This window comes from Etheostoma cragini, chromosome 15 (genome assembly GCF_013103735.1).
Source record: "Etheostoma cragini isolate CJK2018 chromosome 15, CSU_Ecrag_1.0, whole genome shotgun sequence".
NCBI classification, from domain to species: domain Eukaryota; kingdom Metazoa; phylum Chordata; class Actinopteri; order Perciformes; family Percidae; genus Etheostoma; species Etheostoma cragini.
The window spans coordinates 8,765,347-8,788,540 of NC_048421.1; the positions used below are offsets into that span (position 1 = coordinate 8,765,347).

Here is a 23,194-nt window from a genome sequence, read left to right on the forward strand (position 1 = left end):
TTAAGTCTAGCAAATTAACCTCTCCCTGACAATATGTTGTCACCGTCCATAGATCACTCATATGTGTCCTAAATCAAATTTAAATCATCCCCCTGCCAATGTAGATGATGTCTTGCTATGTGATATGTCTTGCAAATTGCCACTCCCACTGCCTTATTAATTCCTTTATGAATGTCTAACCTTTTTGAGGGATTCTGCACTGATTCATGCCCGTCTTGGATTTCAAAGAATGTGAGCATTTGTATTCACAGTAGCCTTCTTAATGTACCCTTGGTTGTCATGATTGAGACATAAACATTGTTGGCTACTTATTTTGTCTGTATTTATTCATGTTTATTTCATTATGTCTTTTGTATTTATTTATTTGATTACCCACACTCAGTCTCCACATTCAACTTCCCATTTCTACCAGTAATCCAACCTTCTTTCTCCCTTTTTGCTCCTCCACATTGGACTTTATTTTGACCGACCCCTGCTGGAAGATTCCCCTGCTGTTACCATGAGTGCTTGCAGCAGGAAGGCCTTGACATTGCTGAGCAGTGTCTTTGCAATCAGCAGCCTGGGGCTGCTGGGAGTGGCGGTTAGCACGGACTACTGGTTGTACCTGGAGGAGGGCGTCATTATGCCTCTGAACCAGAGCATCGACATCAAGACCTCGCTGCACTCCGGCCTCTGGAGAGTCTGCTTCCTTGTAGGTGAGTAACAAGTCTGGGGGTGTGTGGTTCTCTGTGCTCCTGTGATTTGACTTAATCAAGATTGTGGTACAGTTACATGTAATGGTGTTAAGAGGGGGTTGATCATTATTCAAGGATGTTCATTTGTATTGTGCAGCGTCTAAATATGGCAGCAGCATTGAGATTGTCCTGTCACACTGACATATTGTTGCTGCATCAGACAGCTTTGACATTCACAAGAACTTCATCTGTGTGTGTGTGTGTGTGTGAATGTGTGTGTGTGTGTTTGTGTGTGTGTGTGGGGAGTCCATGACGCAGAGTGAGAGAAAGTGTGTTTGTATTTCTCTCTTAAAGCATTCAGTGTAAAATTAGTCCTGCAATATCATTATGCACTCAGACATTTACACTTACACATACGCACACGCACACGCGCGCACACACACACACACACACACACACACAAATACACAAAAACTTGCTCCGACAAGTCTTCAGAGACAGATGTCATCTCATTATGTCGCAGATAACTCCAGCTGGTATCTGTATGTGACGATGCTGAAGTGATATTATTGACTATGTTGCCTGTGCGAGATGGGATGTAACTCATACATGAATATAAATTGTATCATATATTATATATTACATTATAGAAAAAAACTACATACTTATTTGGTCAAATCAATTAAGTCAATTAGAAACAGTATTGTCTTTATCTTCTACATGGTGCACATTGTCTGTGTTGGCTCACATGCTCAAATAGTACAGAATAAATTATTTGTTCGTGGGGGTTGGGGGGTGTTGTTTTTTTGCAGGGGGTTATGTTGCCAGGCAACCGGTTGAGACTCCAGGAAATTACTGGTCTCGGCCAATACATTTGCATGTTTTTGTACGGATTAAACCAAAAAGATGTAACATGGGTAACAAAGAGCTTAGAGGTAGATTGTATTACCTCCAGACCGAGCCATAGTATAATAGTAACCTGCCTGCTTTTGTTGGTCTTCTTGTTCCTGTCTGCCAGTATTTGGCCTTTTGGTTTTGTCTGTGAGTTCTGCATCAAACAAGTGACATTGAACAACTCTCCCCATTTTTTTATGTCTCCTCATCTCCTCTTCTTCACCTAAACTTTGTCTCAAGGTTTTTGTTTCTTCCCTATTCAGGTGGTGAGTCTGGACGCTGCTTCACCATCGCCTACATCATGCCCATGAATGTCCAGTTGACATCGGAGTCCACAGTAAACGTGCTCAGTGAGTAACTTCAGTCTTAATAACTCAAAGTGCCCCATTGAGGTTGTTCACATTAACAGCCAGAGGTATTTTCATTGCAAAAAAACGTGTTGTTTTTAATTGAGGTTGTGTTCAGAAATCAGCTGAATGTAGCCAGACAGATGGGTCCGAGCCGTCTGAACCCTCATGCTGCTCCTCTCCAGAATACTTATTACCTTTTATGGATAACTCACCTTGCAAGTCCTTTCAAGTGGCTCAGTGTCAAATCTTTATTGAAGGATAAATCCACCCTAGTAAATCAGAATAATAATCTCTAAGATTTAAAAATCGGGCAGATGATAATTATTGGGGATAAACCAACAGAAAATTCCTTAATTTCACTTTGAGGTACAGATACTCTAATGTTCCTCTGTCTAAAGCCATCTGTCAGCCTCAGTTTTCCCACTGAAACGTTCACACCCATCTGCTGGATGTTTGGGGATTAAACGTTTCTCCTCTATTCAGAGATGATCCGCTCAGCCACTCCGTTCCCTCTGGTCAGCCTCTTCTTCATGTTCATTGGCTTCGTCCTCAACAACATTGGCCACGTCCGGCCTCACCGCACCATCCTGGCATTTGTCTCTGGGATCTTCTTCATCCTCTCAGGTATCACTGGTCTTCTCTCCATTTTTATTTCTTGACATGTTTCTGTCCTGTCTCCTTCGTGTTTTTGTCCAATCTTTGATTTAATGTCTCTGTCTCTCAGGTCTGGCTCTGGTGGTTGGCCTGGTGCTGTACATCTCCAGTATAAATGATGAAATGCTGAATAGGACTAAGAGCAGTGAAACCTATTTTACCTACAAGTACGGCTGGTCCTTTGCCTTTTCTGCCATCTCGTTCCTGCTTACTGAGGTGAGCAACTGAACACACACACTGAAGACTTGTTCAGCTCTTTTTCACTGCTGTGATAACACATGCAAATCCAAGGGATGACATAATAAAGTGAGAACACGTATTTGCACCATTGCCCAAAGATGTTAAAAGACAGAAAAAAAACATGCAGCATGGAATTGAACAGTAGAATACACATTCAGACACTATTGTTAAAACATAACAATGTTTAGTTATACTGTAACTAAAAGAAAAACTTCCAGGTATAGCAATAAAACAAATTAAATGCACTGCACGAGTTGATTCTCATAATTTTTATGTGCATCCAAAAATCTACTCATATCCCGGACTTTACTGTGGTAGATAAATCTAACACTTGAATTAAAAGTGGTTTAAGTTTTCTCCAAGTTTTAGGTGTGATAAGCATTTAATCCCCATCAATAGCCTTACTATACACTGAGTTTCCATTTTATCAGGTACAGTCTAATGCATTCAATAGAACTATTTTGCTGTCAAATTTGCATTTATGATGCCCACAATGTTCTTTTAAGCAGTCCGGCAGGTATGACCCCTGAACCTTCTCGTTTTAAGGCGACGGTTTGAACTACGGCAACCACCCCAATAATAAACATATAATTTAAATTACATATGTCTGACAATGCCGGTAATGTTTATGGTACACATCCTTGTATTTTATATAAGACAGGATAGACTTAGACTTTAATAAACTTTAATGTCCCGAGAGGCAATTTGTTGCAGAGTAGGATGGTCTTCTCTCCAAGAAAGACGTGTTTCTCATCGGTATCTCTTTACCTATAAGGCCCTTGGGAAACTTGGTTGGAAAACTGCCATCTTACCTTACAGAACTACTTTGTCATACACAGGGACATTATCAGACTCGCTACTTGGACAGCAACTTGAAGGTTTTTACTGAAAAGGTTTACAGTTTAGTGTCAGTGAGAGAGTTTATTACAAGAAGAATCATGAGTGTTCACTTCCCTCCAGTGGTTGCTGATAGAACCTGCAACACCACAATAACTTAATTAATTTCAATATCAGTATAATTGTTATTAATTTAAACAGCTACCACTCATTATAAAGATATTAATATTATATAAGATATATAAGATAAAAGATTAAAAAGTATAACTCTTTAGCTGATCACTTTCAAATGACAAAACTGAAGCAATCACAAACAACTATAGAAAAGTGATGTGCCGTGGAGACTTATTTACTGTATGTTGTAAATTGTTATTCTTTTGAATGATTGACTTCTGAGCTCATTATTCTCTGCATATATTTAGGACTCTTGACTTAATGTGAATCTCACGTGTCCCTTACACATTGCAGAGCGCCGGCGTCATGTCTGTCTACCTGTTCATGAAGCGCTACACAGCAGAGGAGATCTACGAGCCTCGTCACCCCAGTTTCTACCACCCTCGTCTCAGCAACTGCTCCGACCACTCGAGCCAATTCCTCCACCCAGAGGCCTGGTCGCGTGGGCGAAGTCCCTCTGACCTCTCGAGTGAAGCTTCCCTCCAGATGAGCGCCAGCTACCCTGCTCTACTTAAGTGCCCCGAATACGATCAGGTCTCGTCTTCACCCTGCTGAGGGGTCGGCCATCACAGCAGAGACCGCCCAAAGCTTTCCGATGGCTCCCTGTAGGGTCACATGGGGTCACAGGGCCTAGTGAGTTTCCTTTCAAGAAAAAGTTACTTAGATTTTTAACTTTGAGTTTGGTGTTTTTCAGGGAGAAAATTATGTGCAGCTTTGACTGTGACCTGAGGTGCTTGTGGATTTGGGGTCACAGATGCTTATTGGATGTCTGTTGTTTAGCAGCACCTATAAAAAGTCTGTAGGTTTTAGAAGAAAAACCCATTATGATGGTATTCTTTCTGCAAATTTAGTTAAAATCTGGTATACAGTAATTACATTCGAACTTTATCTGCAAAGGTAAATATTGTTCTACTGCATATTTTTTAATTGTATCGGTGCGTTCTACCCTCCAGTGCCTCATACTGTAGCTGTTTTTTTGTGTGTGAACATTTCGGCTTCGTCATTTTGCAAGAAATAAATGCATCTTAGCTTTAAGTTTCTTCTGTGGCAGTATTTATGTAATATGTCACACTAAAACATTAGCAAACCTAACCCTCTCCCTAAGGCAAAGACGTGTGTGAGATGCAATGAAAAGACAATCCATCACCACTATAACAACCATCGGATAGCAGGGGACGACAGTCCTGGAAGGAAACCATAGACTTTAAATAAAGAAAGAGGCTTAAGAAGTCCTGTAAACAAGCATCCAGAGGTTGTTGTTGGGTTTGGTTTTTTTACCTCAAAGACAGTGCTTTGTCTCTAACATCATAAGAGTAAGACATGATGAAAATTCCGGGTATGATTTTAATAAGGAGAGACACTGAGGTACATACATGTAATACATCTAGACTGAACTAGCTAAGAACAGCCATATTTGTTTTATACAGATGTTTATATAGTATGTGCAGCTGATGGACATTAAATGAAGAAACAATGAGAGTGTTGATGTAAAGATGATGCTGCAAATTAGGTGCTGTTTTTCCCAGTGTTGGTGTTGTGCTAGCACTGCTTTACCATAAAACATGTTTGGTACAGTGTGCAGGAGGAGTCATCTGTGAAAATAAATGTCCTCACACAGTGATTCTACATGTATCCACCGGGGGGCGGTGCACAGTTTGTTTTGCAGTTTCTTGGCACAATTGTTAAAAAAAAAATCTTTATTCCCTTAAACACGCTGTAGAATTCTCCACAGTATATAGTGTGACATACGTTGAAATTTATGTTTTTAAAAGTACTTGTATGGATTCTGTTGATCCAGTAAATGGATTTTCCTGCTTATTTTTCATATACAAATAATGACTGTGTCTATTAAAACCTCGTACATCCTCACATGCAAATGTATGTTGTCAATTGTCACATCCTTTCAAATATAAATGCTTTCTAAAATTTCGGTAATCTAAACTGATAAAAAGTGACACGTCCATCCTCAAATTTACAGTATCACTTGGGATATTGTCATTCTCCCCTCAAAGGTGAAACAGAGTTTTACATACAAGTACAAGGTTTGTTCCATTTGCCCATACAAATCTTGGAAAAAGGGCTTTTGTCTACTCCGCTCCTACTGCATGGAACTCTTTGCAAAAAGACTTGAAATTATCTGAAATTATTTCCTTAAATGCTTTTAAATCCAGATTGAGAGAACCTGAAATGACCTGTTTACATTGTAAATGTTTTTAACGGTCTGTGTTATATAACTTTTACAAATGTAATTGATTGTGTTTTGCCTCTTGGCCAGGACTCCCTTGAAAAAGAGGTTTTTAATCTCAACGGGACTTTCCTGGTTAAATAAAGGTTAAATAAAAAATAAAAAAACCTGTTCCTGAATGTGGCACAGGCAAACATCAGAGAGGGACAACAGACGGCTCATACAAGATGTGAAAAGTTACTCTATGTGTAATCTCGCTTTGAGAGTCTGGCTATTCCACATAGCATTCGGGGATGGGAGGAAAACGTGCTCTGGTGCTAAGCATCAGAGAAAAGGCGCGGCGCTGCTGATCATAACAGTGGAGATTACGGTTAAGTTTAGGCAAGAAAAAGTGAGTGTTCTGCGGCGACAAAGGTTAAGTTAAGGCACCAAAACAACTAGTCAAGTTTAGGAAAGACTTTGGTTTGCATTAAAACACATTTCTTGGGTGAAAGTCTTTTTCACCACCTCCCTACACGGCTAGCCGCATTCTTATAGAGCAGCAGTCAATGTGGTGCACACAGCAGAAAGAAGTGTAAATCATTCGAATTACAGTGCTTATCTTTTCAAATGTATAGTTCATGAGGACAGGCTGACACTGACAGTGAGAAATCTGTGAGTGGGGACTTTGTGAAAACTGGCTTTTGACTTTTGGATCTAATAATTTGTTTTTAGACTGGAAGGGTTCATTTGCAAAAGCAGATATGTCTTTCCTTTTCCTTTTGACACACAAGATAAATACACTCAGTGGTCACTTTATTAGGTCCACCTGAACAATCTAATGCAATCCAATTCAATCCAATCCAAACAGTCAGGCCATAACATCTTTCTATCCGTAGCTAAATGTTAAATTCATTGCTAATTTTAAGTTTCTACTGAGGTCATAGTTAAGAAAGGTTTTGAGTAGTTTTGCATTGTGTTATTGTCCCTTTTACTCAAGTAAAGTATCTGAATTATGATTATGACTTGATGAAAAAGGAAAAAGGAAAACCAGTAGAGGGAGCTCTCTCCATATCTTCTCTCCCACTTTCTTTCATCTCACATTTTTTGATTTACCCTTCCTGTTAATTCACCCGCTATTCTACCAGGTTGAATCCCAACACTATTGCGCTACATGATGGAGGATGACATGTTATACATCCAAAGAGCTCGTCACCTCGCGAGAAATATCTGTATTATTTATTACCAATAGCTCATGACTTATGCAAATAAGTAGGTCAAGACAAGCATCAATAATAAATACACCATACATCTGCTGTCTGCTTTATGTATACTTTATATAGATACACGTAATGTACAATGTGACCGCTTTTACAGAGAATATAATATAAAAGTTATTATAAACCTTCTACAGGGCAGTAGAAGATAATATTCTGCCCTGACCACAAGGCTTTCATTTTTATTTTACAATCACATACAAAACTACTGCTGTTTATAGTCGTTGACATCATCATTAATGATAGTCTCATAATCATCATCATCACACTGATATTACATCACTATAATCATCATCATTAACAACAAACATCATTTTCACTATAATCTTTATCATCATTATTGATACAACTATCTTTCTTACTTGTCATGGCTTATTTAAAGAGCCTTGGCACAGTATTTGACCAATATCATCATCATCCTCATCATCATCATCCTCCTCCTTGTCATCCTCATATGTTTACTTATGATTAGGTTTAAGGCTTTTGTAAAGAAAACCCCCAACTTCAGCTGATGCAAACTTCCGCCTGTAGGCTCAAGCATGTTACACATAGTGTGCATACTACAACAAAGAAACTAGAAAACCTATACATCATATATACATACATAACTTAAGAATACATTGTATAACATTTACAGATGGTATTAAACCATTTCACAAATGAAAATAAATACAAAAATTATAAGTTGGTTGGTTATATTATATACTTTTAGAAGAACACAAAAGCAAGCAAGATTGTATAGGATTACAAACCAAATGCAAACAGGATCACAACAATACATCAACCTTCACTGACCTAGGCCATAGACAAGAGAAGAAAAAAAAGCTTAATCGGACTGGTACCCTATTGGGCCATTGCACAGCCATAAATAAAGCCTACCCAGCAGACAATTTTTAAAGTTAAAATCCTTAAGTTTTTTTATGAAATTGACACTTTTCTCTGGATTTGGGCCATTTTTTGCATAATTGCTTTTTTATAAGGGAGTAACAAATCAAGAAGGAGCAGGTACAGTGAACTGTTAGCTGCAGGTGACAGGCAGTCACATTACAATAGCAATTATTATTGACTACTTTATTTTGTGACTGCACTGTAAAAGGATACAAAAGTTGCTGTTCAGTTGCATTTTTGGCCAGGTGGCTGCTTAAGGAGTGCTTGTTATAGTACTAAACAGCACACTTGCAGTTACCACCATTAATCACGTTTTTGTTGCCGAATTAACCAGGACTGAAATCTTAAGAATAGCAACTTAATGTCCAAAAAGAAAGTTTTTATTTCAAGCTTTGGCAAAAGCTCCTTTCCCAGTCAACTAAAATAAAAAAGTATGCACATTTCAAAATTCTCTGCTCTACACAAATAAATGAAATCAGCCCAGCTGACTCAAGACTGTGATGCTTTGTTAGGAACCTAAATGTAAGCCAGCGCTGTTTTCTGAGGTTACTCTGAGCAAGGCTTCAGCCACGGCACCTGCAGAGAAGAATCAGCACCAGAGTGAGAAGACCACATGGTCCAAGTGAGGTTATGCTGCACTGACCTACACCACCACCTCCTAAACGTGACCAACTGTCTCCACTTCCCAACTTTCCTCCTCCTAATGTTTTAATTCACTCTCCCATATCCTTCCCCATGTAGCTGACAATACATCTAAACTCTTTGAATTACCTTTCCTAAAGCACAGTGGGGGGAACGCTTGTCTGCACACATGCTGTATATCCTGTACACATTGATTGCACACTGCTGCATTCACACACACACACACACACACACACACACACACACACGCACACACAAACAAACATATCGGTCTATAATAACCCACATGCATGCATGTGCACCTGAAACATGGCAGTTGTGCTTTAGGGAGACCTAGAAACATGTTATGACCATTAGAGCTTTACATGACATGGATGAGAAACAAACTGACTTGGTTGTTTATGTGCTGCTCAATGCAAGAGTCCACATATATGTTAACTGGAGGTCTGCTGTCCCCTCAGCAGTGTGTGATGTCTCCCCAGCCAGTGCACTTGTGTAAAGTCCAGGGGAGAAACTGAGTTTTTTTTTATAGTCAAAGTCTTTTCTGGGGTTGAAGGACTTTTCTGTTGTGTACCAGCTTCGCATTGTGTGTGGTTTATGTGTTCATGAACCGAAGGAGAGAAAGATGGAGAAGCTGGAGGTTGAGAAGATTGTCCCTCTTCACTTCTTGTTGGCGATGCGTCTTTTCCTGGTGGCCAGCATGTCGTAGAAGGGGTCTCTGCTAATACTGGCCCTGGAGAAAAGGCCAATCAAAGGACAGCGATGAAATAATTAATAAGGCCACATGAGAGGAGGGTCTCAAGCATCTTTGATATAGAAATGTAGGCACAAATGTAGGCACATTTATACTGCCTTAACTAGATCAAAAAAAAGAAAAAAGTTTGTGCAGTGACCTAATTTGGTTTCCATGGTTTCTGAAGAAGCCCCCCCCCTCCCCCTCCCAAGTTTCTCCTTAGTACTCCGGTTTGCTGGAACCTCCTCCAGAACTCGTAGTAAAACACACAAGCACACTCTCCCTCCCACTATTCTGCAGGTTTATAGGTCTGAAGGAGGGTGAACAAAGGGGCTCCAGATTATTGACTCTTGCGTTCTCCTGCTCCCTGTGTTTTTCTAAGAGCGATGGAAAGGAAGCCTACAATGAGAGTGAGTGAGTCAGGAAGCTATTTCAGCTATACTGAGGAGCCCAGTTTCACGGCTGCTAAATCCCGTTAGCACCAGCACTAAGCAAGAAGAGCTTCAACCCCCCACTGCGGCTATCTCTGATTCCCTTTACAACGCTGCACGCTGAAGAATGACTATTAATCTGTATATGTATGTGATGACTATCCTGCTCTTTCAAACCGCTCTATTGTCATTTTGCAAAACCCAATTTCATGAAACAAAATCTCCACTATAAAAGTGATCCAATCCAAGAAATGCTGCTGTGACTAATACGAAATGTTTCCTCCATTTCTGTCCTTAAAAATATGTAAAAAACCTAATATATTTGATGGAAGTGGAAATATAAAAATACAAACAGTACAACACATAGCACAGCCCACTTTCTCCATTGACCCAGTTGGTCCCCATTCATCCGGGTCGGTGTGTTTTTGACTCAAGAGCTTCAGCGTTGCCTCTTTGATCGTCTTAGAAGAGGGGAAAATCATCATTTCCATAAAACGCCTTTTATCTCCCTCTTGGAGCCCCTCTGGTGAAGCTGTAGCTTGTTAGCTGCTGTGGCTGTGAGTACGTCAGCCCAGTTTGGAGCTTCCTCTCCTGGATAGGTTTACTGGGTTTGCTGGCTCACCCCTGGGCTGCTATAAGCAGTGACTAATCCCCCATCATCTCCCCAGTGAATACTCTCCCAGAGTATGGGGAGAGGGGAGGGGGAGGGGGGATTGCACTATATTACAGTATACAAGTGTTCTGTTCTGCTGAGCCAACTCTCTTTGACATTGCACCATCTTCCATGCAGGCAATTACAGAGCAACATTTGGGTCACTGACAGCAAGGTTATTATTATTACTGAGAGTTTCAGTATGTGTGGTATCTGACAAAAAGAAACCACACTTTACTATTTTAATCAATTAATGTAAGGACATACTTTGCAAAACAATGACCCATGTAAGTATCTTTCCTAGGTGTCTTTTTTGTCAGCACTGATCTTACGGTCAGATAGATCTTCGGAGGGCCAGACTAGATTGTGGTTTATGTCTGAACTAGCTAATAGTTTTGTATGACAACCTTTATTGAGTGGCAGCTTGGTCACTCTAATCAGCTCATGAAGTCAACCACCGGCCACAAGAAAACTGACCTTAAAGGCTGGTGCTTTAGCTCATTTAGGCTTATTAAAGGACATTTGGAAACACGTTTCTTTTTTAGATTACTTTTGGGTCCTTTTAAGTCTTTATTCTACAGGACACCTGAAGATTTAAAAGGGGAGAGACAGGGGGAATGACATGCAGCAAAGGGCCCCCGGTCAGAATTTAATCTGCGGCAGCTGCTTCAAGGACTGAGCCTGGGTACATGGGGCGCACGCTCAACCAGGTGAGCTATTCAGGCACCCCATGCTTTTATGTTTTTTATCCAAGTATGAGATGAACAGATTGATACTCTCATGTCTGCACAGTAAATATGGAGATACAGCCAGCTAAATTTTACCAGCACCTATAAACGCTAAATAAATAAAATTTTAGGGAGGTAACATTTTATTAAAATGTTATATCTTTATTGTTTAATCTGTACAACAGTGAAGTAAAAAGCAAGTTGGGGTTTTACAAGAAGATTTACCATTACTACTAATGTGGAGACTTTAGATGAATAAACCCTCTCAGCAAAAAAACTATTTCCCCAAATGCCAAACTATTGCTTTAATTGTGCTTGTAAGTAGTCTTACTTGATGGATTTAATCCACTCCTCTTTCTCCTCTGGCGTGGGCGCTGATATCCTGTACACAACGTGGTTACCCTCAACAACTCGCCCGTCGGCCTCCGTTTTGCAGGCTTTGATCACCTGGCCCTTGTGATTGGGGTTATAGAGCTCAAAACAGTTCTGGAGAATGGACAAAGAGCAGGGCATCAAGATGTGTACTTACAATTTAAACATCCAATAAACACGCTAACAGAGGAGAAAAGATTCTAAGGGTCTCTAATGAGGTAAAACTCACGGGTTTCCTGGGCTCCTCCACCTCCCTGATGCTGAGATTCTCCAGCGGGATGATCCCACGAGGCTCCTTATCCTGAAGGAGAAACATGAGAGGATGGAGAAAAACATCCAAGTGAATACAAAGAGAGGGAGCACAATTGATGGCAAAGTAAGAAGAAAACAAACAAAAAAGGATATAAAGAAGCAAGGCAAAGCAAGAGGTGCATTTAATAAATGCATAGATAAATTCATATGAAATAAAGATGAGGAGGAAATTCACTGACAGAAGGAAAAATGAAAGAGGAGAGTAGAGGACTGGGGTAGGGAAAAGAGGATATATCTCATGTGGTATGTTTTACTAGAATGGTATTCAACCTTGTCTCCTTCCTCTCATCTTTGCTGCTCTCTAACTGAGCAGATAATGTGTTTGTGGAGCAGTCAGACCAGAGGATGCAACATAATGATAGTGTCCTGAAGAATAATACCAGGGTAGAGAGAGGACAGTGCTGATGTAGCATCTAGCAAGGACACAGAGGCAACGATAAACATCTTCCACCAAGCACACATTCATGAAAACATTCATTGCCAAACAGGGCTGACCCAAGCCCGTTTGGAGTAACCTTCAACAAGTGTGTCCAAATGTCCAAATGTGGTAGAACATAAATGTAGACAACTGGTGACCAATAAGCATTTGCTAAACAGCAGCCAGAGCAGCCACAAGTGGAAATGACAGGATGGTATGTTGAAGTGCCGTATGTTGATCTACTCCATATTTTTCCCCCTATTCATTGTAATCCCAGAATTTGTTATGAAACCTCCAAATTCCAAAAATTCTCTATATCTGTAGACATGCAAACACACACAGAAACCTACTCGCAAAGAAGCACTTCATCAAAACATCATCTTATTGTGACACTCACTGTTGTGTATTCAAAGTAGTAGAGACAGTTGTCAGTCAAGATGAACCACCTCCTTTTCCAGGTTTTCACTCGGCCCCCTGACAGGAAGAGGAAGAGGAGACAGGAAATCACACAATGGCTACATTGACAGACCGGCTGTCTCCCATAAGGAAAAAAAGCTGGGATGTGACAATCGTTATTGAGGCTGACCCACGTCCAATTATATAGATTTATAAAGTAGTATTGTATGGATATTTGTTGCTAACTGACTTCCAGACTTGTTATAAATCATAAAAAAGACTAAACAGTGCATTTTAAATTACTGCTTTGTTTTTCAGGTCACCGCTGTAATTCAATTTCCTGTTCAAGAAAGGCTGCTTGAGATTACCCACATGATCATATCATGAGTCAATTAGACACACATTAATACTTAATTGACTCAATAAGCAGTACGTGCCATTGAAAAGTTAATTAGTATGTTTGTCTGATCTAAAGTTTACAACAGTTTATGTAGTTTTCTACTACACGTCCAACCCTACTTGTAAAGGAAGGTTTGATTTCGACAGTTTTTGACAATTGCATGTTATGGAATGCCTCTTTTGTTTTTAGGCTTTTTGACATGTTTTTTCTCTATGTTTTAAACTTAGTGTTTCAGATTAATGCTGTTGTGGTTGGATGTTCAAAAGTAAACCTGCAATACAGTTAGGGTTAGGGTTAGAGAAAGTTCACTTTGACTTTCTAAAATATGCAGGCAAGCTAGTTTGAAGAAAACTGAATAGTATGTGATCAACCACCACTATCGCTGCTAACTTGGAACTTTGTTAAATGAGGACTCACACAACTGATAAATTATTGCCGACTTTACTTATTCATTTTTAAAAGGCAACAAGATAAAACCTCATTGGCTCTCAGGAGAGTGGAGCAAATAGCACTTGATAAAAACCTAACCTAAGTACGCTTGAATGAACACACATGTAGACATATAAGCACAAACACGCACGCACACGCACACACACACACACACACACACACACACACACACTACACCTCAGGGCACTACCTCCAAACTACGAGTGCAAACGTCCAACACGTTTGAAGCAGAATTCAGCCTCTGGCAGTGACTGCAGTGTTGGAAGAAAACACCTCTTGCTGACACTGAGGAAGCTCTATAGCAACACATGTAAAATGTGTGCATGCAGGCTATGAAAAAGAATATTGAATGCAAACAAGACATGAACTTGAGCACAGGCACTTTTTAACCATTTCCTGTGTGTGTGTTTTCACCTAATATTCCTGATTAGTTCCTCTCAATCTTAACCATCCATTACGGTTACAACCTATCTTACTGCAGCAATTCCATCCTGTTTTCGTGGCGCCTCACATGACTCTATACGGGCCACACATAATTACAAAAGCTCTGGGTTTCCTTACATTTCAATAGACTCTGGCTATTGAATAAGCGTGGCCAAATTTCCGCTCAGTGTACAGGGATTTACTAAAAAAGGCATTTATTCCTTTACATCCTCCAGGGTTTATTTTTAGAGAGTTCATTTAGAAATATTATAGCAAAAACTGGTGTGGGAAATGGCTCCAGGCAGGAACAGCCCTAGAATATAATCACGTTAGGTTTGTGAGCCACATTGGGGCTATTTGCATTCATACTCACTAGTTTGATGAGACTAAAGAGACGTTACACAGAGGAAGAGGAATGTGTGTGTGAACATAGAAATAAAACTGATTCCCTACAGTGTGTTTGCCCTTTAACCTGTGACAGACAGTATCCAGGCTATTAAAGTTTTAGGACGTAATAAATCAACCTATAACAACAATTAAAAGTGTTGAAAAAAAGGACTTAAATTAATGATTTAATCATTAATTAATGAGCAACGGAGCAAGATCCACATCAAAACTGTGTGTAAACAAACAGGAACAAGAAAGCAGCAATAAGAAAATAGAAATAAGAGCATAAAGTATTACCTTGTTAGGAAAGCATGCAATCACCTCCCTCCCTGGCGCTGACACACAAACTTTTACGCAACAAAAACTTATAATGTGTGTTCTTTCCTAAACTCTATTAAGATTATGACGATGCACATGTACACAAAAAACAAGTCTGCACCATTTTTCACACAGACTGTAAAACATTTTTTTTTAAGAACTGATGTGTGTGGTGAAAATGTGTACTCATTATGCATAGTGCAGATCATACATACACGTATTTTTCCTAGCCTAGCGTTATAAAGCAAGGTGGAAATTAAACGTACTGTACGTAACCCTGTTATGTTGATGGGTAGTGTTTGGCTACAGTTTGTCATGGATACACCTTTTTAATTACGGCAAGACAGTAAAACACCCAACATTACTCTTTCATCTAGGTTCAAATTAGACTCTCTAGTCTGTGTTACACTCATAACTGTCACTTTCAAACAATGGCAGGTAGGGACCAGATCAAGAAACTTAAAGGTTACACATAACCATGGTAAAATTGTAGTTAACATGTTGTTAATATAAGACAATAATAAATGTTCTAGATTTAAAATTCTGCAGATGTCTAATTTATATAGTACATGTTTATGAAGATATAATTAAATTTACCACAGTGTACTGTTCAGCTCAAGTACACAATATCAACTTAAGAAATCAAAGTAAACCAACATACCATGTATCCAGTAACTAAGCTCTTATGAAGTTATGGGACAGAATCAAATAATAACTTTTCTTCAGTCCACGATGAGATTAATTATACACTTACTTTACATTAACTACTTTGATCAATGTTATTTATTTATTTATGTATGTTTATATGTTTTTTCTCATTTGAACATTTATTCTGAACCTTTGTGATATTTGATGATGATGGAAAGATTGTTTACAGTTACATTTGATGAGTAAATTGTTAGATCGGTGCTGTAAAGAGCCACAGCCTAGCACCGTTGCCATGTGTGATGATGGCTGCTCTTGTCTTCGACAGGTCTACAAACTTGTGGAGCAGCCAGAGGTATTGATATGCAAAGAGTTGATTAATAATGTCCAAACATTCATTTTGTGGCTTTATAAGAAAGAGCCACACATAAGGAATTATGTTTTAAGGACATAAAGGACAAAAAGAGCGTGTTCGCATGTATCTGGCTTTATGTGACATAACTCTGCAAACACACATATGCATCTCAACTTTAAGATGAAAGTTTAATGGCATTTATCAGCATTTGTTCCAACATATTAATCAGGTACATGTATGAATCTCTCCTTTATATGCTACACAAAATGTTACCAGTGATGACCTGTTCCAGTTCACTGAGTCCAAAAAATCATACATTACCTCATTAAGTTAGAGAGCATGAGAGATATTAACCCCACTCTGTCTTAGAAGAACTCTCTTGACTGTGAGAATAAAGTCATAGTTGTAGTAAGTTTAAGTAGGAGAGTAACCAAATCAAATTATCCAGGATGTCTTGCATACAGGGGGGATGTCCGCAGACGCGCACGCACTGACCTAATTTAAGCAGCCAGCCCTCTCTGTCTGGGTTGAAGAACGTGTGTGTCAGATCATTCCCATCATCCTCTGGGATCTTAAAGGGTTCGCTCTTGATGCTGTCATATAGATTCTAAATGGGGAAAGAAAGCAAAAAGAGAGGAAGATTATGGAACAGAAATGTTCCCATTACTTCCAGACACCTCCGTCTCTAAACACTCAACCCAGGCTTCAGATTAACGGTGCATTAAACAAGGCATTGACAGATTCTATTTCGGTGTCAGAAGTGAAAGACACTGATTCATACCTCAATGACTCGGGGAGCTTTAACAAAGTGTCTTTTTCTACTTAATTAAAGGAAGCCAAGTGCAAAAAAAAAAAGGGTTAAAAAAAAAAAAATCAGCCTACAGTATGTGGGTAGATTAACTTCCTTTTTTGTGTATTTCTTTGAAAGATTATGCAAGATCAATAGAAGCAGTACCTGAGGGGGAATATCTAATTTTGCTGAGCTACAACATCTCAATTAGTGATGCGTGAAATTCCTTTAGGTTTCTTCTTCTGTACACACTTCATTGGATACATTTGTCATACCTAACAAACTAATAAAGTCATAGCTCTCACCCTGAGTAGCTCCTCTGGGAGGTCACCCCCCTCATTGATCCCTCTGTTCATGGAGATAAAGCGCTCCACGGGGGGCTTGTCTCTGACGTTGGGATTGTGCAGGCTTGTGTTCAGCATAATGATGGCAAAGGATAGGACATAGCAAGTGTCTGTGGAGGTAATAATTATAAAGTGTTTGTTATGGGGAAACATAAAATACAGCACAATCCCACATCTCTCTGTGTGTAGAAAACTTTTCAAAACTTGCTTTGAGTTTATGGATTACCATTATTAAAATGATTGATCTTTTGTCTGATTGATCTTAGATTTTTGACAGTGTATTAAAAAAAGATCCTTCACTTACATTTAAATTCCAAACATTTTCTTCCTCAAATTCTATTGTGAAACTCAAACTTAGCTCTTATCAAAAGTGTATTAGTGGGTTGTACAGTGGAAGGTATTTTTGTAATTTATTATAATGCTAATGAAATGACAGCACAAATGATTTGTGATCAGCAATCCATCAACAGATTTTCTCACAAAAATGTAGGACTAATAAAAATGAGAGTTTAATCAACAAAGAGCCCCATATTCTGAGACACACAGACTTGTAGCGACCTCCAAGGCCTTTAGAGGGCTGCAGTGGTGAACACACACACACATACACACACACACAGACACTTACAAACACACACACACACACAAATCCACATCATAACTCCTGCTAACCATCCTCCACCTCATTCATCCACACACTAACTGCCCCAGTCAACATGCCCTGCACTGTAATTTACAACCCAAAGCACACCGGTCCTGAGAGATGACCCATAACTAAGTCTGGGTGTGTCACCACTGCACCACATCAATATTCATGACCTGAGCTGTCACCTGCGTCCCCCTCGGTACTCGCTTGGTTAACATAGGAGCAGAGGACAATGTGCAACGGGCTGAGATTGCACTAATGACCATTGACCGACGATCGATTTCATTATCACTGCTGAAGACACCAAAAGTGAACACACTGCAATTGGTGTGTAACCTGCTAACTACGGTGGAAACAGCAAAGGAAACAGACTGTTGCTCCATAGTCATTGCCATATGCTAGATGTCTGCTGGCAGACATTTATCTAAAGCTGAGGTGGTCTGGCTGGCCCAAATTATCTGTCCTGAACTGTCTAGCTGAGTCTGACTCATAAGTCCGCCGCAGTGTGTGTGTGTGTGTGTGTGTGTGTGTGTGTGTGTGTCTGTGTGTGTGTGTGTGGTACCTGTGGACTGGAAGACGCCAGGATTGCATTGGCAGTACCTGGAGGCAAACGCCTCCATCATACGATCAATCTTCTGGGCTTCACCAGGGAGTCTAAAGCTCCACAGAAACTGCCTACAGGAGCAGTGAGAGAAACGTGAATGACAGATCATAAAATATTGCAGTGGGTGGAGATTCAATCTGAACTACAAACCCTACTACGTGTCTCAGATGTTTGTTTGTTTTTCATTAATCTTTCGTGAATGCATTGTGTTATGACAAACATTAGTGTGTTAGTATTAGTGTCATGACACACTGCATAGAAAACACCATCATCCCATTCATTTTAAATAATGCCAATGCAGAGGCCTCCAGCAAAAACAATTACAGCGTCATCTGCAAAGAAGTTGAACCTGGCTAAAAACACAGATCCTTGCTTTTCTTTAACTCAGTCCTATAGTTGGTTGTTCACTCACCTTAAGGCTTGTACGAGGTTGAGGTCTGCAAACTCATGAAGCTCCACAAACGCCTGGAGGACCTTGATGTTAAAGTCATCCCTGTAGAAGAGCAGGGTTACACATGTTTAACTATTTACACTCTTTCAATTCAAACAAAAACAAAAGAAACTGTTAATATGGGATTAATTTTAGAAATGCACCACAGTGACAATTTTATATGTTTTGGGGGTCAACATGGAAAGTAAATGCAGCCATGTCACAGCACTAGTTTTCAGACAGAAAGCCACTGTGTTTTGACAGTCTTATCCCCATTGATTTCCCTTCGATAGGAACCACATGTCCGCTCAGTTATTTCACTGGCCTCGTCTCCCGTCGCTGCTCTGCTCCAGAAATCCAGGCCACCAATTTCCTGGAGCTTTATGCCCTCGTCTGAGCACATGCAGTGCAGATCTGAAGGAGATGGGGAGAGGAAAAAGAGAGGTGGAAGAAAAACAGAGGGAAACTGGAAAGCTCACCGTTCCCCTAAGTAGTCCCCGATGACTGTTTTGTTGAGCCCCTCGCCTTTGTAGAGGAACTGTGCGATGTCCTCCGGGGTGTTCTGGAGAAGATCGTTCTCAAGAAGAAACTGGATCCCCTTTTTAAAAAAAGAGTGAACTTTTACACTTCACTTACTTGTTTTGGTCTGTCTTAATAGCCCTGATTGATGGCTTGGAGATATGTTTTAATTGAATTCAAGATGCTCAATCAAATCATGTGTTATGTGATTCTGAACAATCGGCTTAGGATTGATTTACCTTTTTAGGGTCCATGTTGAATTTTTTCCTCCCCATGGCGATCTGTTTGTTTCTTTGCGTGGTTTTGCTGCAATAAAATAAACACAGACACATCCATCACATTAAGGGTGAGGTGTTGTCCCCAGGCTGCATGCCGTGTGTGTTCAGTAGGTAAGTTTGGGATGGGTTCATCTAGGATGTAACATGACTTTGTTTATTTACTACCCCTTCACAGTGAGTGTACAGTGGGTTTAACCTGAGATAACTGGAAATAGGCTAAACATGTCTAACGTAGCTTCACCTGTCCAGCACTTGTACATAAACAGTTTAATCCATCCTATCCTGCAGCCATTTGTCACTCTTCCTGAAAACATTTTGCATGTGCTCCAAAGGGAAATCTCCACCTTTGTGTATGTCTGTGCATGATCCCTATGCTTTCTGTGTGCCCAAAATAGCCCGAGCCCCTTTGCCAGCTGCACCTGAGACACATACACACAAACACACACACACACACACACACACACACACACACACACACAGCCTTACTTCACCTCATCAACCAATCAAGATAAAGGCTCTAAATACAGACTGTTTGGCTAATGTTGAGTCAAGGGACTCAACTGTCCCGCTTCACTCCTCAAACAAAGGCGGATTAACACACACACACACACACACACACATACACACAGAACAACAAGCAACAACATGGCTCAATGGCTTTGAAAAGCAGAGGAGGCCAAAAGTAAGAATGAACTAGTCCTGAAACAATTAGTCAATGAATTAAGATTCAACTGGCACAGGAAGATGGGCTCATTTTCTCTGTTGTTATATCAGTGTACATTCATTTTCTTTGGGTTTTGGACTGTTTGTCAGGAACAATAAACAATGTGAAGCGATCAAAATGGGAAACATTTGCTGGTACTAGCTTTCTAAATCTCAATATGTTCTGCTTTACTCTGTTTTATATAATTTTAAACTGAACATATTTTGTGTTGGACTGTTTGTTGAACACAAGGGGAAATCTGAATATGTAATCTTGGGCTCTGAGCTAATTCAACTCAATTTTATTTATATAGTGCTAAATCACAACAACAGTTATCTCATTGCGCTTTTCATAAAAGAGCAGATCTAGACCGTACTTTGTGTTGTTATTTACAGAAACCGACCAACAGTTCCCACAAAGAGCAAGCACTAGGCGACCGAGGCAAGGGAAAAAACGTCCTTTTAAAAGGCAGAAACCTTGAGCTAATCAATTTTTATTGAAAATAGACAACAGGTTGATAATAATAACAATTATTATTAGTAGCCCTTAAACAAATAATTAATTAATAAAGGAAAAAAACTCACCTCTCTCCCACACAGGTTAGCTGCTCAATCTCAGTCATTACTTCTGCAATCTCAAACTTCAGCCGCTGGAGAGAAGAAAACAGAAAAATGACTTATTTACTTATTCCATATACCAGAACTTGAGTTTTATTTATTCCAAAAACAAAAGACAGGAGGGGACAACAAGGATCCAGCTTCAGCTCAGAATAAACAAGTAAATACTGTCAATGAGGTTCCTAATTTGATAGGTACATGATATTTAATAGCAAAAGGCATTCTTCTTTTAGGGTTTTCCTATAGTTCGGGATGCGTGATATAGTAAAAACCCAGTTAAAATCAATATTACACAATCTTACTAAAATCATCCTAACAGGGCATGTCTGCCCTTATTAGTGGACAGTTTGGAGGCAACGTGAAGGGCTCGATAGATTACTTTTCTGCTATATAGACAAAATCACACATTACATATGCTATTGTTCAATGCCAATATATAACTTTGTTAAGCACTACATCAGAAGAGTAATCAAAAACGTAAAAAAAAAGTCAAAAAGGTCATCGTTGGCCGTTACTCACTTCAATATCATCCAGAAGCTCTTTTTTCCTGCGTCGTATGTTCGACAGCTCATCTCTTTCCTCCAAAGACAGGTCCTCAGGTACTGAAAATACAGGGAGAGGGAAAAATGAAACAGCATATGTGAGCAAGGGAGGGAGGTGCAGGTTTATAAGGGTGAATTAAATTAATTCACCTTACGACCAGCCAGTCAGAGTCACAGGGATTAAGCCGGGCATACCTGTCCAATGATCCGTCCTAAAGACATTACTCATGACCTAAATTAATTCACTAACAGAGAGGAGTTCCTACACCCTTAGATATGTTTGTAATATGTGAACTCAGTAAAAAGCAAAGACAGCTTTCCGTTTACTTGAAAAAGCCTCATATGTCATCTCAAAGACATTGGTTGCTTTCAAGGTCCGACATTTTTCAGATTATCATTTATTCAGGCAAAGGCATTTGGGACAGGCAGAAAACAAGTTGTGAACACAACATTAAAATATTATCACCTTTTATTTATTTATTTACACATCCAGCAGTTTTGGAGCAATTATATCACTATGTCGAGTCATGTTTCTGGATCCCAAGTGAATGTAACTTCTCACTTCGTCTTTTTAAGCTCTGTTTTCGGTCTCCACCAACTCCTGCAAATAGTATCGTGCAGCCACACGCACACAATCACACACACATACACACACACACACACACCACTGAGCATCTGGTGAGTCCTGCCCCCTCAAATATTGGCTTTAAGATAGACAACTCTCGTCAGGCTCTCATTTGGGGTAATTAACACCGCAGAGAGATAGCAGCACATCACGCAACATGCGTGTTTTTCAGCGTGAGCACACAAACAGTGTATACACAGGTGAGTAAACAATATACACACCATGCATACAGAATTGACAATTCACACACATGACATGTATTTTATTCTACACTGTGGTTCCCCGGGAGCCACCTCCTTATCTTTCATTTAACCGTGCCACATCAACCTCTTTCCCTCAGGGAGCCCTCCCCCTCTCTTCTCCAACACATCAGGAAACAGCAATGCATCTGAGAGCGGGCTGACAGGAATTAGGTCATTTTCACATGGAGCTATACCAGATTGTGCTTCTCCTATGCTACCCCAGTGCTTGAAGTGGGGGTGAGAGCACATTCAAATCCCTCAACAAATCATACTGCTAAGCAGCTTTGCAATTCACAGCCCCCCCCCCCCCCCCCCCCCCCCCCCCCCGTATTGTTTCCCCTCTGACTGTAAATAATGGGAAAAGAAAGTAAAGTTATTTCCCCTCATCTTATCTATCTACTGCATCTCTCTCACACCTTTTAAATCCCTCCATCCCCTTAGTCTTGCTCTGTAAGACAAAGTGACTATGGACTATTAGGTTATGTATTCTGAGGGCTCGGAGCTCATGTTATCACAGACGAGCAGCCAGTCAAGAGAGCTGTGTGATAACTTCTATCAACCACAATGATGCTCACACAGTATCTTAAAACTTCTACAAGATGAAACAAAAGAATAAAGGCAGAGGAGAGAGGAAGAAAACAATTTTTTAAAGATATATGAGACTTAAAAAGATGCTAAGGGAGTATACATACCATGTCTACCAAGCATTGTACAGGTGAATTATGACTCATCCTAATTGGTCAAGAGATTCATAAAAAAGGGTTATTTTACTGGCTTCACTGCAATAAAGATAAGTTCTTTGTGATGTAAATGTATTGTAAACTGTAAGACTGTAAGACTTTTGTTTTCCTTTTATTTTTTACTTTTGCATTTATACAAAAAAATAAAAAATGTGTGTACAGATTGAATGCAAAGTGCAGTCTCACACAAAGGGGACTACTGCGATTTGCCTGGAGCAGCATTAAACAAATGTTTTAACTTAAACACAAATGTACGTGTATCCGGTAGATTTACGAATGTAATTTTTTTGTGATTGATATATA

General features: G+C 39.7%; 2 protein-coding genes across 3 annotated transcripts in view; one reads left to right on the forward strand and one right to left on the reverse strand.

The window, feature by feature from the left end:
• The first annotated feature begins 442 nt into the window (after positions 1–442).
• cacng5b (calcium channel, voltage-dependent, gamma subunit 5b) lies at positions 443–5,692 on the forward strand. The gene is made up of 5 exons (XM_034894667.1): positions 443–695; positions 1,832–1,918; positions 2,402–2,542; positions 2,643–2,788; positions 4,118–5,692. Exons 1-5 carry the CDS (start codon positions 500–502, stop codon positions 4,376–4,378), a joined length of 831 nt encoding a protein of 276 aa, XP_034750558.1. The 5' UTR covers positions 443–499; the 3' UTR covers positions 4,379–5,692.
• A 1,615-nt stretch (positions 5,693–7,307) lies between these two features.
• The window catches only part of LOC117958344 (cytohesin-3), a 31,813-nt gene continuing 15,926 nt past the window's right edge, over positions 7,308–23,194 (reverse strand). For both annotated transcript variants that reach the window (XM_034894666.1, XM_034894665.1), the window contains exons 2-13: positions 21,262–21,344; positions 20,710–20,774; positions 19,384–19,450; positions 19,105–19,223; positions 18,608–18,688; positions 18,154–18,266; positions 16,910–17,058; positions 16,310–16,421; positions 12,838–12,914; positions 11,940–12,011; positions 11,670–11,824; positions 7,308–9,527 (exon numbers count right to left, since the gene is read on the reverse strand). In XM_034894666.1, the coding sequence (XP_034750557.1) occupies positions 9,455–9,527; positions 11,670–11,824; positions 11,940–12,011; positions 12,838–12,914; positions 16,310–16,421; positions 16,910–17,058; positions 18,154–18,266; positions 18,608–18,688; positions 19,105–19,223; positions 19,384–19,450; positions 20,710–20,774; positions 21,262–21,344 (1,166 nt within the window). In that variant the 3' untranslated portion in view covers positions 7,308–9,454. The remainder of the gene's footprint in view (positions 9,528–11,669; positions 11,825–11,939; positions 12,012–12,837; positions 12,915–16,309; positions 16,422–16,909; positions 17,059–18,153; positions 18,267–18,607; positions 18,689–19,104; positions 19,224–19,383; positions 19,451–20,709; positions 20,775–21,261; positions 21,345–23,194) is intronic.